The 16513-nt window shown below is 38.2% G+C and overlaps 1 protein-coding gene across 1 annotated transcript; it reads right to left on the reverse strand.

The window, feature by feature from the left end:
• Positions 1-14610: 14610 nt before the first annotated feature.
• Positions 14611-15087, reverse strand: LOC138874050 (uncharacterized protein At4g04775-like). Its single transcript, XM_070152554.1, has 2 exons — positions 14968-15087; positions 14611-14877 (listed from the first exon to the last, which is right to left on the reverse strand). Exons 1-2 carry the CDS (start codon positions 15085-15087, stop codon positions 14611-14613), a joined length of 387 nt encoding a protein of 128 aa, XP_070008655.1.
• Positions 15088-16513: the final 1426 nt, after the last annotated feature.

The following is a 16513-nucleotide window of genomic DNA, read 5'->3' on the forward strand; positions in this document are numbered from 1 at the left end:
AGTTTTGTTCTAATAATTATTTTAATAATAGGACTAATTAATAAATGGGCGCGTATTTTTAATCTCATTCGCGGCAAAAGAATAGAGCTTGGGCTCGAGCAACCCATCTTTAGGCCTAATTTTGGACCTAGACCACAATTGTCAAGCCCATAATTCCTAGGCCCATATCCCTTAACCTAAAACCCTACAACCTAGACTCTACACTATAAAAAAAGAAGAAAAAGAATAAGAAAAGGGACGGAGAGGAGCTGGGGGAAAAGGCAGAAGCTGCGCATGAAGAAGCTTTGCTTCTTCGTTAAAGAAGCTGGAAAGCAGCAAAGCTGCGCATGAAGAAGCAAAGTCCTCCAGACGACCCCTAGCACAAAAACAACCCCCCCTCCCCCGTTAATCATCTTCTCCAGACGAGCCCTAGCAGTCGATGAGCAGCAGTTGCTGCCTCGTCCTCCACTGAACACCCAAAGTCCAAACGCCGTTGCCTTCACGTCGCCCAACCTCCATTAAACCAACCGGGAAAATCAGACACCATCACAGCAGCCCCTTCAACACCATCCATCGTCATCCCTTCACTCTTCTTCAAAGGTCACTATGAACGCACCATTACTTCAGTAGCGGATCAGCCACGAGAACAGTTATCGGGCAAGGCAGACGTTCGCTCGAGGTTTGCGGTCAAGGTTCCGACCTATGCATCGTGAATTTTGAAACAGTCAGTGTTATCTATTTAGAAGTCCATTTCCCTTTCTCTTGAGCTTTAGATCTCTATTTTATATCTGGTTTGCACTAGATCATGACTGCGTTTGAATTAAATGTGAGTTTTGATTACTATATGTGTGGTATATTGATTTGTCCTTGTTTAAAAGCACTGCATCGTTAGATTTTCAGAAAAACCACGAAACGTTTCTCCCAGTTTGTTTGCTTTTTTTTTTTGTTTCATAAGCTTCATCTTTATTTGGAAGCTCAGTTAGTTTGAAAATTAGAAACTGAGAATTTATGTATTACTACTCGCTTTACAAATTGTTTTGGTTTAAAAACATTGAGACTGTTGAATTGGGTAATCGCTGCGTGACTGATGGAATGGCGGAAAGGGCAGACGAATATGTGTGTTCGGTTGAAACGGGTGACGGAACTATTAAGAGGAGGAGGGAAAGGTTGTTAGAAGAAATAAGGAAAAGTGTATCCGAATCAGGAAAAATGATGCATTTGATTAAGACTTTTGAGGAGTTTTTTTTTTTTCAATACCAACAAAATGAACAATTGGAGTTTCTTGTTAATTAAGTTGGTGTGCAATCGTTATCGTTTCTATGTATGACGTTAAATCAATGTTTTTATTTCTTGTTGATAATTTAACTTGTTGTGTATATGTGATGACCAATTACGAAAATTGAATAGTGGATGCTTTGTTGAATTAAGTGACAGAAGCTGGTGGATAAGAAATTTTCGGGTGTGCATTTATGTGAACCAAATCCAAATCTCGATGAAGTCTAAATGTGTTGACAATCATGGGCGCATTGATTGCGACGGGGTTCGAAACGCATTTTCACGACATCGTAATTCTTAAAAATAAATAATGATAGAAAAGAGGTTCACAAATTGAGACAGCCTCACCGCACAAAAAAATAAATAAATGTGGGACCCTTAATAAATAATTATCGAAATAATTAGAATTTGGGATGGCCGTTTAGCGAACTTCATGGCTTTTCCCCAAAATAATACTACGTTAGCATCTTTAGGCTCGATTTAATTAAATTACTTTCTTAAACTCGGGTGTGCATTGATGCGACCCAAATCCAAATCTCGATGAAGTCGAAATGTGTCATCAACCACGGGTGTATCGATTGCGACGTGGTTCGAAATGTATTTTCACGACATCGCAATTCTTTTAAAATAAATAATGATAAAAAGCGGTTTACGAATAAACAGCACATAAGCTAGCATGTATTAAAATCAGATAAAATCAAATACAACAGTTAAGCGACCGTGCTAGAACCGCGGAACCCGGGAATGCCAAACACCTTCTCCCGGGTTAACAGAATTCCTTATTCGGATTTCTAGTTCGCGGACTATTGACAGAGTCATATTTTTCCTCGGTTCGGGATTCAACCGGTGACTTGGGACACCATTAATCTCCCAAGTGGCGACTCTGAATAATTAATAATTAAATCCCGTTCCGATTGTCCTTTAAATGGAAAAACTCTTTTACACCCTTGCGGGAGTAATGAAAAGGAGGTGTGACAGCTCTGGCGACTCTGCTGGGGAGTGAACCCAGAATCTCTGGTTCAGGGTTCAGAATTCGAGCTTGGATAAATTGTTGTATTTAATTGTATCTGATTTTCCTCCATGATTTATGCTGAATGTGTTGAATGTTACCGCTTTGATATTATCTGAACTGTATATAAACTGTGCCGACACCCTTTTCTCTTTACCTCCGGGGATGTGCTTACTGGTTGAGACTCCCTATTCTGTTAGTGTCATACCTTGAAATAAGAAAGAGGCGGGATAAGTTACGAAGCCGGATGGCCTTTTGGTTCCCGGTAAGTTGCCCCCTCCTCGACTCGAGTTGTCTGCTTGGGTACACAGTCTAGAACACTGACCCAGGTTTTGAACATAGAATAACATGACTTCATGTCGGATCCCTAGTAGGAACGCTTATTTGCATCACGTTGCATTTGACTTAGGGGACTCAACACAGGGGTTGGGTCCATCTAGGACTAGCAACCTTAAAATGAAAAGACCATCCTGATGCATCCTACTTGCTCTGTACATATATTTGTTGCGAACCTGCATGTTGACCGGTTTCTGAATCTCGGGAATGTTGGAAAATTGAGAAACAAAGAAAAAGAGAAAAGAGAAAAAAAAAATATCAGTTAGGGAGTTAATTGATTATTTTAGAAATAAAAATCAATGACCAATTACTGGCGAAACTCTGGCGAAATTTTGAAAAAAAAAAAGGAAAATGTTTTATTTTGTTTTACTAAAAAAAAGCAAAGAAAATAGAAAAAGAGTCTTTTATTTTTGGAAAGTTGGTTGTTGATAAAGAAAAGGATAAGAAAAGTTTTTGTTCTAGTTTGAAAAACATAAGTTGTTTCATTATTTGTTGAAAAAGGAAAGGAAAAAAAAAAGTCTTTTATTTTAGTTTGGAAAATAGGTTGTTTTATTATTTGTTGAAAAGAAAAAAGAAAAAAAGAGTCTTGTTTCTAAAAATAGTTTTTATTCGCTTATGAAATGCCAAAAATAAAAATGGAAAAGAGTCATGTTTTAAAATAGTTCGGTTAATTTGCCCGAACTACGCATGGTTTGATTCTCACAGGGCGTGAGATACGTAGGCAACCCTCATCGGGTCCAACCTCCCCTTTGCAAATATAACCAAAAATATCAAAATTTTAATTTTTGTCATAAATAAATCAGGTGATGCCGTTTTGTCACAAATAGCCAAGTTTTCCCAAACGGGGCGCCGGAAGGCTGACTTTGCATAAACAGCCACCTTTGGTCGTATTTTGATTTTTGACCCTCACAGCCTTAAAATCTTCGCCCCCGAGGTGCAGGAAGGCCGTGTTTGCAATACCGGGTCATTTATTTTAATTTGAAAAAAACAAGAAAAGAGTTAGTGGTCAAATGAATACCATTCAGATTTTGGGTCAAAATTGGCATATAGGGGAAAGAATCTGTCATGTTGGGGTTTGTATTTCTTTTGATTAGAGTATATGGGTCATTTGATTTTCGAGTTTGTATTTCATCATTAAGTTGGTTAGTTTTGTTGTTATTATGAAAATGGGAAATTCCAAAAAATGTTTTATTGTCGTTTACCTTTTATTTGCAAGAACTACGCACGGTCTGATTCATGCGGGGTCATGATACGTAGGCAATCTCCATAAGATTCGACCGCAACAAAAAAATGAATGAAAAATGAAAATGGAAAAGAAGAATTGAAAAAATGGGAAAAGATGTTGTGAATAATGAGGACCGACCCAATCCATTCTAACATGTTTTGTTTTGAATTGTGAAGAAAGTTGAGGTGGTCGGTTGTGGTAAGCTGGAAACACAAGATCCAAGGAAAATGATAACTGACATCGAAGCTGTTACGAGTGCTCAAGAGACTCAGGGTCAGAGGGTTCAACAAGGGTCTACTGTGGTTGAGGAAAATAGAACACTGAAACAACAAATGACCAAAATGCGTCAAGCCTGGGCCAATGGCCAAGGACAGCCTTGTCACGAGTCACAATTTGCTACACAGCAAGAACAGTACCACTATCCCGAGTACCACTCGTACTCGTTTGATCTTCCTGCAAACATCGAGAAGCCTGCCCGAAAGAGGGTACAGGAAGAAATAACCCAAAGAGTGAAAAGATTAGAACAAAGGTTGAAAAACACGCAAGCAAAGGCAGGTCAAAAGAGTGTTGCCTTCAGAGATCTATGCATGTTCCCCGATGTCCACTTGCCGCCTGGCTTCAAGATCCCCAAATTTGAAAAGTACAATGGACATGGAGACCCCATAGCCCACCTGAAAAGGTATTGCAACCAATTGAGAGGTGTGGGAAGAAATGAGGAATTGCTTATAGCTTATTTTGGGGAAAGCCTCACGGGAGTAGCATCTGAATGGTTTTTGGATCAAGACACATCTTGCTGGTACGTCTGGGATGACATGGCACGGGCCTTTGTCAAACAGTTTCAATACAACATCGACATCGCCCCAGACCGCATTTCCCTTTCTAACCTAAAAAGAAACCAACTGAAAGTTTCAGGGAATATGCCATCAAATGGAGAGAGCAGACAGCTAGAGCTAAGCCACCCATGGATGACCACGAGTTAATCACTGTTTTTCTACAGACTCAAGAGCCAGATTATTTTCAATACATGACATCCGCAGTGGGTAAATCCTTTCCGGAAGCAATCAAAATGGGAGAAATGGTGGAGAACGGTCTTAAGACAGGCAGAATTATAAGTCAAACAGCTCTCAAAGTTGCAGCTCAAGCTGTCCAAATTGAATCTGGTAACACGAATAAGAGGGATGAAGAAATCATGGTGATATCAGGGTCGAGAAAAGGTCCTAGGAGAACATCTCGAAGGTATGTGCAGCCTCATCAGGTTTTCCATGACCCCCCTAAGCATTACTATCCACCTCCGGACCCCTCATACTCGCCACCAAATCACCCAAGAAAGCGAGCACGAGTATCACAAAATCTCCACCAGCCTCTGCAACATCTTCAATTACCTTGTAACCTTCACCCAAGCCAGGGGTATAGAAGGGAACAAAAGTTGAAAGATAGTTTTACACCAATAGGAGAGTCCTATGCAAGCTTATTTGAGAAGTTAAAACAACATGGCATGATTGCACCCATTCCTCCAAATCAGGTGGACCGATGTGCGAGAAGCTTTGACTCATCTAAAAGGTGTGAATACCACTCCAATGCTCTGGGGCACAATGTGGAAAATTGTCGGGATTTGAAAAGAGAAATAGAAAGGATGATCCAGGAAAATTTGATTCAAGACAGTGGCACCCAGAATATCACGCCGCATCCCTTACATGAGGAGGCACACTTGGTGGGGATGATGCCCGGTGACATGGAGTATGAGAATACTCTTGGGAACTTGTTGATTGAAGTTGAAGATACTGAAGCAAATAGTGGTCATGGCAATATGGATGAGAAGCTTAGTGGCTAAGATGTCGTGCTTGTAATTGGAAAGACGTTCCATTCCTAAGTCAGCTGGGGAGGAGCTTTGGTGGTCCATTTGGCTGTCATTTCTGTTGTCCGGATTATTTGCAGGGTTGTAATCCGGATATTGGCGTGTGGTCAAACCCTCCTATCCTTTCATTTTTGTCTAGCTTGTTTAGTCGTAGTGGTTTGTCTAGGGTTGTCTAGGTTTGTTTCAGTTCATTCTAGGGTTGCAATCCAGTTTGTTTTGTTTTTGTTTTGTTATTCGAACTGTTTCATCGTTTGTCTAATGCAAATTCCGATCTGTTGTTACTCCCAATCATTTTCTTTGTTTAGTTCTTTTCTAACTTTTTGTTTTGCCTTTTGCCGGTTCTAGTGACATGACATGCACGCATAATTCTCAGTCTGATCTTCAAAAGTTGCGAAGCAATGAGACCATTTTGAAAACGATAAGGACACTTGAGGAAATGAGAACAGATTGGGACATTTTGATATTGTTTGACGCCCTAACCATGTGAAACTAGGGCAAGTAAAACATAAAATCCCCGTAAAAGCAAGTTAGCCAAATTGACAGGGGGCCGATCGGAAATGGCCATCAATTCTGATGCGGTCAAGAGATGATGTGTATGGTTTCTTTATTCTGATTGTACTTGTTTTGTATTTGGCATATTTTGAAGTTTGAAATGACGAAGGCGTTTTGTTCTGCTGTCTAAACACTTTACCCTTTTGTCAACCTCTTTGAGCCTTATTTGTTTTCTTTCATACCCCTCTTTCGGAATCAATGGCACAATTAAAGAAATGCAAGTGCCGGAGATACGCAAATGGAAAAAGAAGGAAAAAGAAAAAAAAGGGAAAGGAAGAAAGGAAAAGGAGAAAGAAAGAAAGAAAGGAAGAAAGGAAAAGAAGAAAAAATAAGAAAGGGGAAGAAAAGAAAAGAAAGAAAGAGAAGAAATAAAAAGAAAATGAAGAAAAGAAAGGAAAAAGAAAAAAAAAGAAAAAAAAGAAAGAGAGAGAGAGAGAAAGAAAATCGCAACAACGTAGTTTCTATGACGTGAACTACGTTTGACTTGATCCCGAAAGGGTACGTAGGCAGCCTCTATGAGGTTCAGTCATACCAAAACAAAAATCCAAAATTCCCCAAGCAAGAAACTGGGGCAGAAATTGTGGTTGTTGTGAGAAGTTGGATTCCGAAAGTTGTAATTTTAACCAATTTTGAAATTGTTTTGAGCCTTTTATACCCTTTCTTTCTAACCCATCCAAAAGCCTACATTACAGTCCAAAGAAAGACCTTCTGATCAGTCTTTGAGAAATGCCAAGTCAAGCAGGTAAGGTAATTCATGTCAGGGGCAACACTCCGGTCCAAACAAGGAAAATGAAAATGAAGAGAATCTTATTGATAAAAATCCTCATGGGTATCGCAAGGTGATGAAAGCTGAGAGAAATAAAAAATGAGAGAGTCTTATTGGTGAAAACCTTCACGGGCACCTTGAGACGACAGTAAGTTGAGAGAAGGAACGAAATGAGAGAGGTTTGATGGTGAAAACCCTTTGGGCACTACAAGCCGAATAAGGAATGTGAATAAAATTGGATAAGTGGAGCAATGAAACCCAGTTTCACGGCAAAAAGGAACAACAAGAGATGAACATCAGATTTGCTTAACAGAATAGGTCGCAGGTGCATGTCAAGGTCATTAGAGTCGGTATCCACATCCGATAGGTTTCGACTGTGTAGTTTTCTTGTTAGGAATCATCTCTTTCTATTGTCCTTTACTTTGTTCCTTTTGTTTTGTTTATTTCCCCTTTCTGAGTCTTTTGGTCGTAACAAGTGAGGAATGACTTCAAAATTTTCCACCAACTTTCCAATTGCACAAAATGGGGTCACAAGTCAGAAAAAATAACAAGAGCACTGAGTTGGTAATAATCAACATACTTTGGGATCCTTATGAAAACAAAGTTTGGTAGATGTCGGTTCAGGAATAATGCAACAGATAGAGGGTATTGGGATTGAACGGGGAAAAAGGGTATTTCAGTGACACAGATGACGGGGAAAGTGGTTAATCAGTAAACATGCAAGACCTTCAAGAAGAATCAGTTGTCACAGAAAACATATGGGGTCAGATAAGAAGACTAGAAGTAATAATTGAGAGATAGTCGTCAAGAAGGGCGGAAGTTATCAGCCAAGTTTCAAAGATGGTCGGAGAACGCAAAGCATGGAAAGGAGAAAAGGAAAGCCATCCCAGCGGGAGTACCACAACCAACCACCGCACTTTTAAACTGACAGAATTTTCTTTGATTTGAAACAGGGGCATGGAAATGATATTGATAGTAGAAAGATATGCTACAGGAAGATTACCAAACTGGGGCAGAAAATTTTCTGTCGTATTGAAAGTTTTTTCGGGTACCCATCTGAAGAACATGAAGGAGGACAACACCAGTTTTTAGGAAAGCAGTTCTGAAAGAAGATAATTCAAGTTAGTGGGTAGATAAAGCAAATTTTAAAGGAAAATGGTTAAAAGAAATCTTAGTCTGATGAATTTTTCACCTAAGATAAAGAAATCTTAGTCGGTTGAATCTTTCTCCTAAGATAAAGATATCTTAGTCTGTTGAATTTTTTACCTAAGATAAAAATATTAGTCTGATGAATCTTTCACCTAAGATAAAAGCAGAAGTTGGGAAAAAGAATGGAAGGCAGAATTTGAGGAAAAAGAAAGGAAGACATAATTTAAAGAAGGGGAAGACAGAAGTCGAAAAAAGAAGAAAGGAAGACCTAATTTGGGAACAAGAAAAGAAGGCAGAATTTGAAAAGAAAGGAAGTTGGAATTTGGAAAATTAAGAAAGTCGGGATCACACAAAAATGGACCCAGTCTGATGAATTATCTCCTAGAGTCAAAATCTCAGTCTGATGAATTTTCCTCCTGAGATCACACAAAAATGGACCTAGTCTGGCGAATTATCTCCTAGAGTCCAATCTTAGTCTGTTGAATCTTTCTCCTAAGATGAAAATCTTAGTCTGATGAATTTTTTACCTAAGGTAAGGATAAAAATCTTAGTTTGTTGAATCTTTCTCCTAAGATGAAAATCATAGTCTGATGAATTTTTCACCTAAGATAAAGGATAAAAATCTTAGTCTGTTGAATCTTTCTCCTAAGATGAAAATCTTAGTCTGATGAATTTTTCACCTAAGATAAAGACAAAAATCTTAGTCTGTTGAATCTTTCTCCTAAGATGAAAATCTTAGTTAGATGAATTTTTCACCTAAGATAAAGTTTAAATTTTAAGATACATTGCAGTCTTCAAATTTTTAAAAGTTGCATTTCAGTCTTATCACAATTCAAGTTTTAGTTCTTATTAGTATGTGGTAACAAACACCCAGTTTCCAAATTGGGGCAGAAAGTTTTCTTTGTTTTGTCTATTTTTGTGAAGTCAGGAACCCGCCTGGATAATAGAGGAATACATTCGATTTCCAATTCAGCAATCAGGAGCCCGCCTGAAGAACAAATGTGATACAATTCAAATTTTAGTTTTCAATCGATTTCTTTGTCTTTTTGAAGTCAGGAGCCCGCCTGAAGAACAGAGGCATACAATTCAAGTTTCGGAAGTCAGGAGCCCGCCTGTATAATAGAGGTATTTCAAGTCAAGTTTTAATCAAATTCTTATTAATATCAAGTAACATGTACCCAGTTTCCAAACTGGGGCAGAAAGTTTTCTTGGTTCGTTTATTTTTATGAAGTCAGGAGCCCGCCTGGATAACAGAGGAATACATTCAGTTCAAGTTCAGTAGTCAGGAGCCCGCCTGAATAACAGAGGTGATACATTCAATTTCAAGTTTCAGAAGTCAGGAGTCCGCCTGGAGAATAGAGACATACAATTCAAGTTTTAGCAATCAGGAGCCCGCCTGAAGAACAGAGGTATACAATTCAAGTTTCGGAAATCAGGAACCCGCCTGGAAAATAGGGCGCTCACCTGGAGAACAAGGGGAAACAACTCAAGTTTCTAGGGAAGACGGTTTCGAAGGAAGACAGTTCGAGTTTCAGGGAAAATGGTTCAAAGTGTAAGGGAAAATAGTGTCAAGTAACAAGGGAAGACAGGTCAGGTGCAGCAATCACACGCCCACCTGAAAAAGAAAAAGGGAATGCAATTCAGAATGCAATTCAGAAGTTGATGAAGGATATGAGCTGCTCAAGACATGGCTGAGGTCACAAGCACTACATGTCCGGTCCTGACCCAGAAGCTGTAGAAGAACGAGCTAGCACCTACAGCTAACAAGTGTCAAGGTTCAAATCTAAAGTCTGCATAAAGAGCTATTCAAGACTCAAGATCAAGCTTCAGAAGACTTATAGACAGGAATCTTGTAGCTCGTAGTCGATAGGCTTAGCTAGTCTTTTTCATCTTTTGATTTTTGATGTAATAACAGGGACCGCAGACCGGAACCTCGACGGAACAGCACCTCGACAGGACCTTCACCTCGGCATACTCCGTCATCTCACTCATCTCTGAACTACACGTGGCCTGATTCCTTTATAGCCAAGGATATGTAGGCAGCTCAAATGTCAGAGCTCGGTCACACTCCCTTCTCTCTTAGTCTTAGTCTTTCCAAATAAGGGTCGGGTCAAAAACCTATCTAGTCAGTCTTTGTCTGAAAACTCTGTACGTTTCCAGTCAAAGAGGGGCAGCTGTAGACATGTGATTTTTGACCCTCCCCAAGATCTTTTATATATTAGAGTAAAATATTTAATTGAGGCATAATATAGATATTTTAAATAATTTTGACTCTTTTACTTTATTTTAATACAAGAAAACAAAATTACAAAAAAATAAGTTCATTAATATTTTGTAGTCATTTTTAATCTAAAAAATATATATAAAAATAGTATCGTATTTTTATTTTTATATAATGTTTGAAAATACAAAAAAAATAGATTTGTTTAATGGTTAGTTTTGTTCTAATAATTATTTTAATAATAGGACTAATTAATAAATGGGCGCGTATTTTTAATCTCATTCGCGGCAAAAGAATAGAGCTTGGGCTCGAGCAATCCATCTTTAGGCCTAATTTTGGACCTAGCCCACAATTGTCAAGCCCATAATTCCTAGGCCCATACCCCTTAACCTAAAACCCTACAACCTAGACTCTACACTATAAAAAAATAAGAAAAAGAATAAGAAAAGGGACGGAGAGGAGCTGGGGGAAAAGGCAGAAGCTGCGCATGAAGAAGCTTTGCTTCTTCGTTAAAGAAGTTGGAAAGCAGCAAAGCTGCGCATGAAGAAGCAAAGTCCTCCAGACGACCCCTAGCACAAAAACAACCCCCCCTCCCCCCGTTAATCATCTTCTCCAAACGAGCCCTAGAAGTCGACGAGCAGCAGCTGCTGCCTCGTCCTCCACTGAACACCCAAAGTCCAAACGTCGCTGCCTTCGTCTTCAACCCATCGTCCAGCTTCACGTCGCCCAACCTCCATTAAACCAACCGGGAAAATCAGACACCATCACAGCAGCCCCTTCAACACCATCCATCGTCATCCCTTCACTCTTCTTCAAAGGTCACTATGAACGCACCATTACTTCAGTAGCGGATCAGCCACGAGAACAGTTATCGGGCAAGGCAGACGTTCGCTCGAGGTTTGCGGTCAAGGTTCCGACCTATGCATCGTGAATTTTGAAACAGTCAGTGTTATCTATTTAGAGGTCCATTTCCCTTTCTCTTGAGCTTTAGATCTCTATTTTATATCTGGTTTGCACTAGATCATGACTGCGTTTGAATTAAATGTGAGTTTTGATTACTATATGTGTGGTATATTGATTTGTCCTTGTTTAAAAGCACTGCATCGTTAGATTTTCAGAAAAACCACGAAACGTTTCTCCCAGTTTGTTTGCTTTTTTTTTGTTTCATAAGCTTCGTCTTTATTTGGAAGCTCGGTTAGTTTGAAAATTAGAAACTGAGAATTTATGTATTACTACTCGCTTTACAAATTGTTTTGGTTTAAAAACATTGAGACTGTTGAATTGGGTAATCGCTGTGTAACTGATGGAATGGCGGAAAGGGCAGACGAATATGTGTGTTCGGTTGAAACGGGTGACGGAACTATTAAGAGGAGGAGGGAAAGGTTGTTAAAAGAAATAAGGAAAAGTGTATCCGAATCAGGAAAAGTGATGCATTTGATTAAGACTTTTGAGGAGTTTTTTTTTTCAATACCAACAAAATGAACAATTGGAGTTTCTTGTTAATTAAGTTGGTGTGCAATCGTTATCGTTTCTATGTATGACGTTAAATCAATATTTTTATTTCTTGTTGATAAATTAACTTGTTGTGTACATGTGATGACCAATTACGAAAATTGAATGGTGGATGCTTTGTTGAATTAAGTGACAGAAGCTGGTGGATAAGAAATTTTCGAGTGTGCATTTATGTGACCCAAATCCAAATCTCGATGAAGTCGAAATGTGTTGACAATCACGGGCGCATTGATTGCGACGGGGTTCGAAATGCATTTTCACGACATCGTAATTCTTAAAAATAAATAATGATAGAAAAGAGGTTCACAAATTGAGACGAGCCTCACCGCACAAAAAAATAAATAAATGTGGGACCCTCAATAAATAATTATCGAAATAATTAGAATTTGGGATGGCCTTTTAGCGAACTTCATGGCTTTTCCCCAAAATAATACTACGTAAGCATCTTTAGGCTCGATTTAATTAAATTAGTTTCTTAAACTCGGGTGCGCATTGATGCGACCCAAATCCAAATCTCGATGAAGTCGAAATGTGTCAACAACCATGGGTGTATCGATTGCGACGTGGTTCGAAACGCATTTTCACGACATCGCAATTCTTTTAAAATAAATAATGATAAAAAGCGGTTTACGAATAAATAGCACATAAGCTAGCATGTATTAAAATCAGATAAAATCAAATACAACAGTTAAGCGACCGTGCTAGAACCACGGAACCCGGGAATGCCTAACACCTTCTCCCGGGTTAACAGAATTCCTTACTCGGATTTCTGGTTCGCGGACTGTTGATAGAGTCATATTTTTCCTCGGTTCGGGATTCAACCGGTGACTTGGGACACCATTAATCTCCCAAGTGGCGACTCTGAATAATTAATAATTAAATCCCGTTCCAATTGTCCTTTAAATGGAAAAACTCCTTTACACCCTTGCGGGAGTAATGAAAAGGAGGTGTGACACATTCCAATGGTCAAGAAGGGTATGAAGTGAGTGAAGATGGTGATAGACATACAGTGAATATAGTGGTGAAGAGACGCACATGTAGTACAATGGAATCTCATGTCCTCATTAAAGCAATACAACACAGCAAGATGAATCCCCTGACTGAAATATACTTGTGGTCACCCAAAAAGGCATATCTCCTAGCCTATTCACATAGGCTTCAACCAGTAAGGGAAGAAAATTTTTGGAAGGTAGAAGCATCTCATGTAATGGAACCACCAGAATTTGTGAAGATGGCTGGCAGGCCTAAAAGAAAAAGAGAAAAAAATGAAACAGTCAACAGATAAGGTGGATGGATGTAGTCCAGGAATAATGTGGTGTTCTATATGTGGTCCTGGACATAATGCTAGGGGCAGTGCAAGGGTAAAGAAGGGGAGGATAATGTAGTGTTCCATATGTGGTCAGCCTGGACACAATGCTAGGAGCAGTGCAAGGGTAACATTCTTTATTTTCAAATACTGTCTATTCTGTATTTTACTTATTTACTCTAACTATGTCTATCCTGTTTATTTTGTTTAATAGCATTCTAAGGGAAAGCAATCAATAGCAAGTAAGAAAAAAGGCAAGCAGGCAAAGAGACAAAGATGTTTAGGAGATGAAGACAGTAATGATGAACAACTCATGTCACCACTTGCTGTAAATATACCCGCTGGGAAGGAAATACAACTTTCAGCACTATAGCTTAGTCAAGAAAGTCAGTCAAGTTATCCAGTTCAAGACACAAACTTTAGTTTATGCCATCTCCTTCAGTGCAAAGGAAACTTTCCAACAACAGTGTCTTTCTAGATTTTGAATTTCTTAATTTTGAATCAGATTCTGCCCCAAATATTAGGCCAAAGAGTTTCTTTGAAGAAAGGAAAAGATTGCTTATGAGACAACAAGGAACCATGCCGCTATAACAAGGACCATCAATTTTGTTGGTGACTCATCTGGTGTGAGTGTGCCCTCAAACCTACCATACTCAGCTAAGAACCTCACCTGGAATAGTAAGAAAGTTATAACAGGAAATCAACTTGAAAAGATGGCCAAGAGGAAGACAAGAAAGGGTAATGGCTAGTCACAAAATTAATGTGACTTAAACTAAACGTGGAAAGTCAGTTAAGTGGTGAAAGTTTTTGTGAATTTTAAATTTAAAAGACTTGTAATTACTGCTACGATAGTACAGTTATTATTTGTTGGTTGATGTAATTACTATAATGATAGTACATTTATTTTTGTGGTTGGTGGTATGGACTTCTGTGAAGTCCATTATGTGAATGTTATGACAGTTGGTGTTATGAAGTAGTTGATATACTATGACAGTTGAAGTTATAAATTTCTGTCAATGTTAGTAAATTTTGAACAGTTTGTGGTATGAATTTCCAAGTTCATCTTGTTCCCTCTATTCTGATGTACTATGACATTTTCTTCTTGTTAATATAGATTGAGCACATAAGGATATGGTAAATATGTAACTGCGGCTATAGCAAGTATTTGTGCATATTAACACCTACTAATTCAAAGTGGAGAATGATAAAAATCAAAGCCTCATATTCATTCACCATTTCATGCCAAAAACAGAAGCATCATACTATTACATCTCCAATTGGAGTATCATTCTAATTGGAGATACTCCAATTCTTAAGAAACTAGTTCCCTACTTCACTAAGCAATACATGTCAATTCACTACACAAAGAGAGGGCTGAACTCACACAATGATAATCAACTAAACAAGGAAGAAACATAATGAAATCTACTTCATTTTCCAGGCGGCAAAGAATCCAACAAATAATGCCCAAGAACCAATTTTCACAATCATTAATTGTACGACTCTTTCTTCTAACTTTTTGACCTTAGTAGGTTTAGATTTGTTCATGGCTTTCATGGAAATTACTTTTTCCCTCAACTTGTCTCTTTCAATCGTAACCGCATTCAAAGACGACGTTAATTCTCTTATTTCAAGCTGAGAACCATCCGCGGATATTTGATCTTCCCATTCGAAATAACCACATGAATTATTCTGCCAAAGAACCATTTAAAAGATATAATTTTCAAATCAAAACAGCTAGATATAGTAGAAAGATTAGACAAATCCACGTAAAATACTTACCTTAAACCGTGCACATTTATAAAATTTTCTACCGGGGTTAGCTGGAGTGGTTGATGTGAAATGGTTGGCAATAATACCACATTGACACCTTCTCTGAAAGGAAGTACTACTCTGCGACATTGAATCTCACCTGAGAGGACAGAGTAGAGCAAACGAGAGGAAAGGGAATTTTGTGCCTGAACCCTAGTTTTTCATCGACTGACAAAGGTATTATTTAATCGATAAAGGAGATTAATTAACAGGTTATAAAGGTGGGGGCGGGTTTCTAAAAGAATAGGTCAAGAATTGTGTAGTTGGCAAATCATTGTGGGGGTCCCGGTGTCATGTTGGACATCTGTTAGGGTTAAGGACAAACTTATATACTATATTAACGGTAGGTATGATTATGGATGAAAAATAAAGACGGGTATAAACGTAACTAATTTTCCATAGTATAGGGATAATTTTGGTCGTAACAATGAGAAAATGCTACAAGCACCTAAACTTCATTCATCATGTTGAGGTGACAGCTAGAGCAGAGAGGAACTTATCTCTACATTTGAATATTGAATCAGAAGAATCATTAGTCTTCTTGTATAAGATAATAATGTAAAAATAGCACGGTATAGCCAGTTTTCGAACTGGTCATTCAAAAATAGCCAGCGTTTACGAAGTCAATGAAAAATAGCCACTATTTTGCTGCAACAGAGACCGTTCCAGCATAATATACTGGAGTTCGGTGCACCTGTGTATGAACTCCAGCATATTATGCTGGATCGGTATACTTTGCTGACTCCAGTATAATATACTGGAGTGTGGAGCACCGGTGCTCCAAACTCCAGTATATTATACTGGACAATTATACTTGTTGGAACTCCAGTATATTATGCTGGAGTTCTAGTGTACTTATGCTGTACTTATCCTAGAACTCCAGTATAATATGCTGGAGTTCAAGCATACTTATGCTGGAACTCCAATATAATATACTGACATATTTTTCGGGTTTTGAACAGTGTTTTCGCTCATATTTATCTTTACATGAAAAGTGGCTAAATTTCGATTACTTTTAAAACTGGGCTATTTTTGAACGGACAATTATAAATCTGGCTATTTTTTAATTTCTCCGTCTATATACAATTGGTTGAGTCTTGATTCAGCACTATTTACAAAATGAAAATAATATCTCTAATCTGCTGGCATGATAATGCCCTCAATTTACTAATATATATAGAAATCAAGTACCACCGTGTCCATTTTGTTGTATGCAATGGGAGCATACATCCATAGATCATCAAAACTCACGAGTTATGAGTTATGAGTTATGAGTTAATGGGTTTTTGAAAAACGAAAATGGGTATTTTTTTTAATATGCTGGATATTCATTAGGTGGAGGGTACTTTAAAAAATTTTGGTTAACGGTAAGGATAAATTTAACCCAACAGTGTGACGATAGATAAATATAAATAATATACCAAGGGATAAATTTGGCCATTTTCTCTATAAAATTTGGTTACATCACTTAATGCTTATTAGTTAAAGTATTTTTTTTTAATGAGAAATCAAACGG

This window comes from Nicotiana sylvestris, chromosome 7 (assembly GCF_000393655.2).
Source record: "Nicotiana sylvestris chromosome 7, ASM39365v2, whole genome shotgun sequence".
NCBI lineage: Eukaryota > Viridiplantae > Streptophyta > Magnoliopsida > Solanales > Solanaceae > Nicotiana > Nicotiana sylvestris.

Excerpts from the sequence above, each read along its gene's own strand:
- LOC138874050 (XM_070152554.1), bottom strand. The coding sequence starts at position 15,087 with ATGTCGCAGAGTAGTACTTCCTTTCAGAGAAGGTGTCAATGTGGTATT. Across the intron at positions 14,878-14,967 it reads ATAAATGTGCACGGTTTAAG|AATAATTCATGTGGTTATTT; the intron begins GTAAGTATTTTA and ends GTTCTTTGGCAG.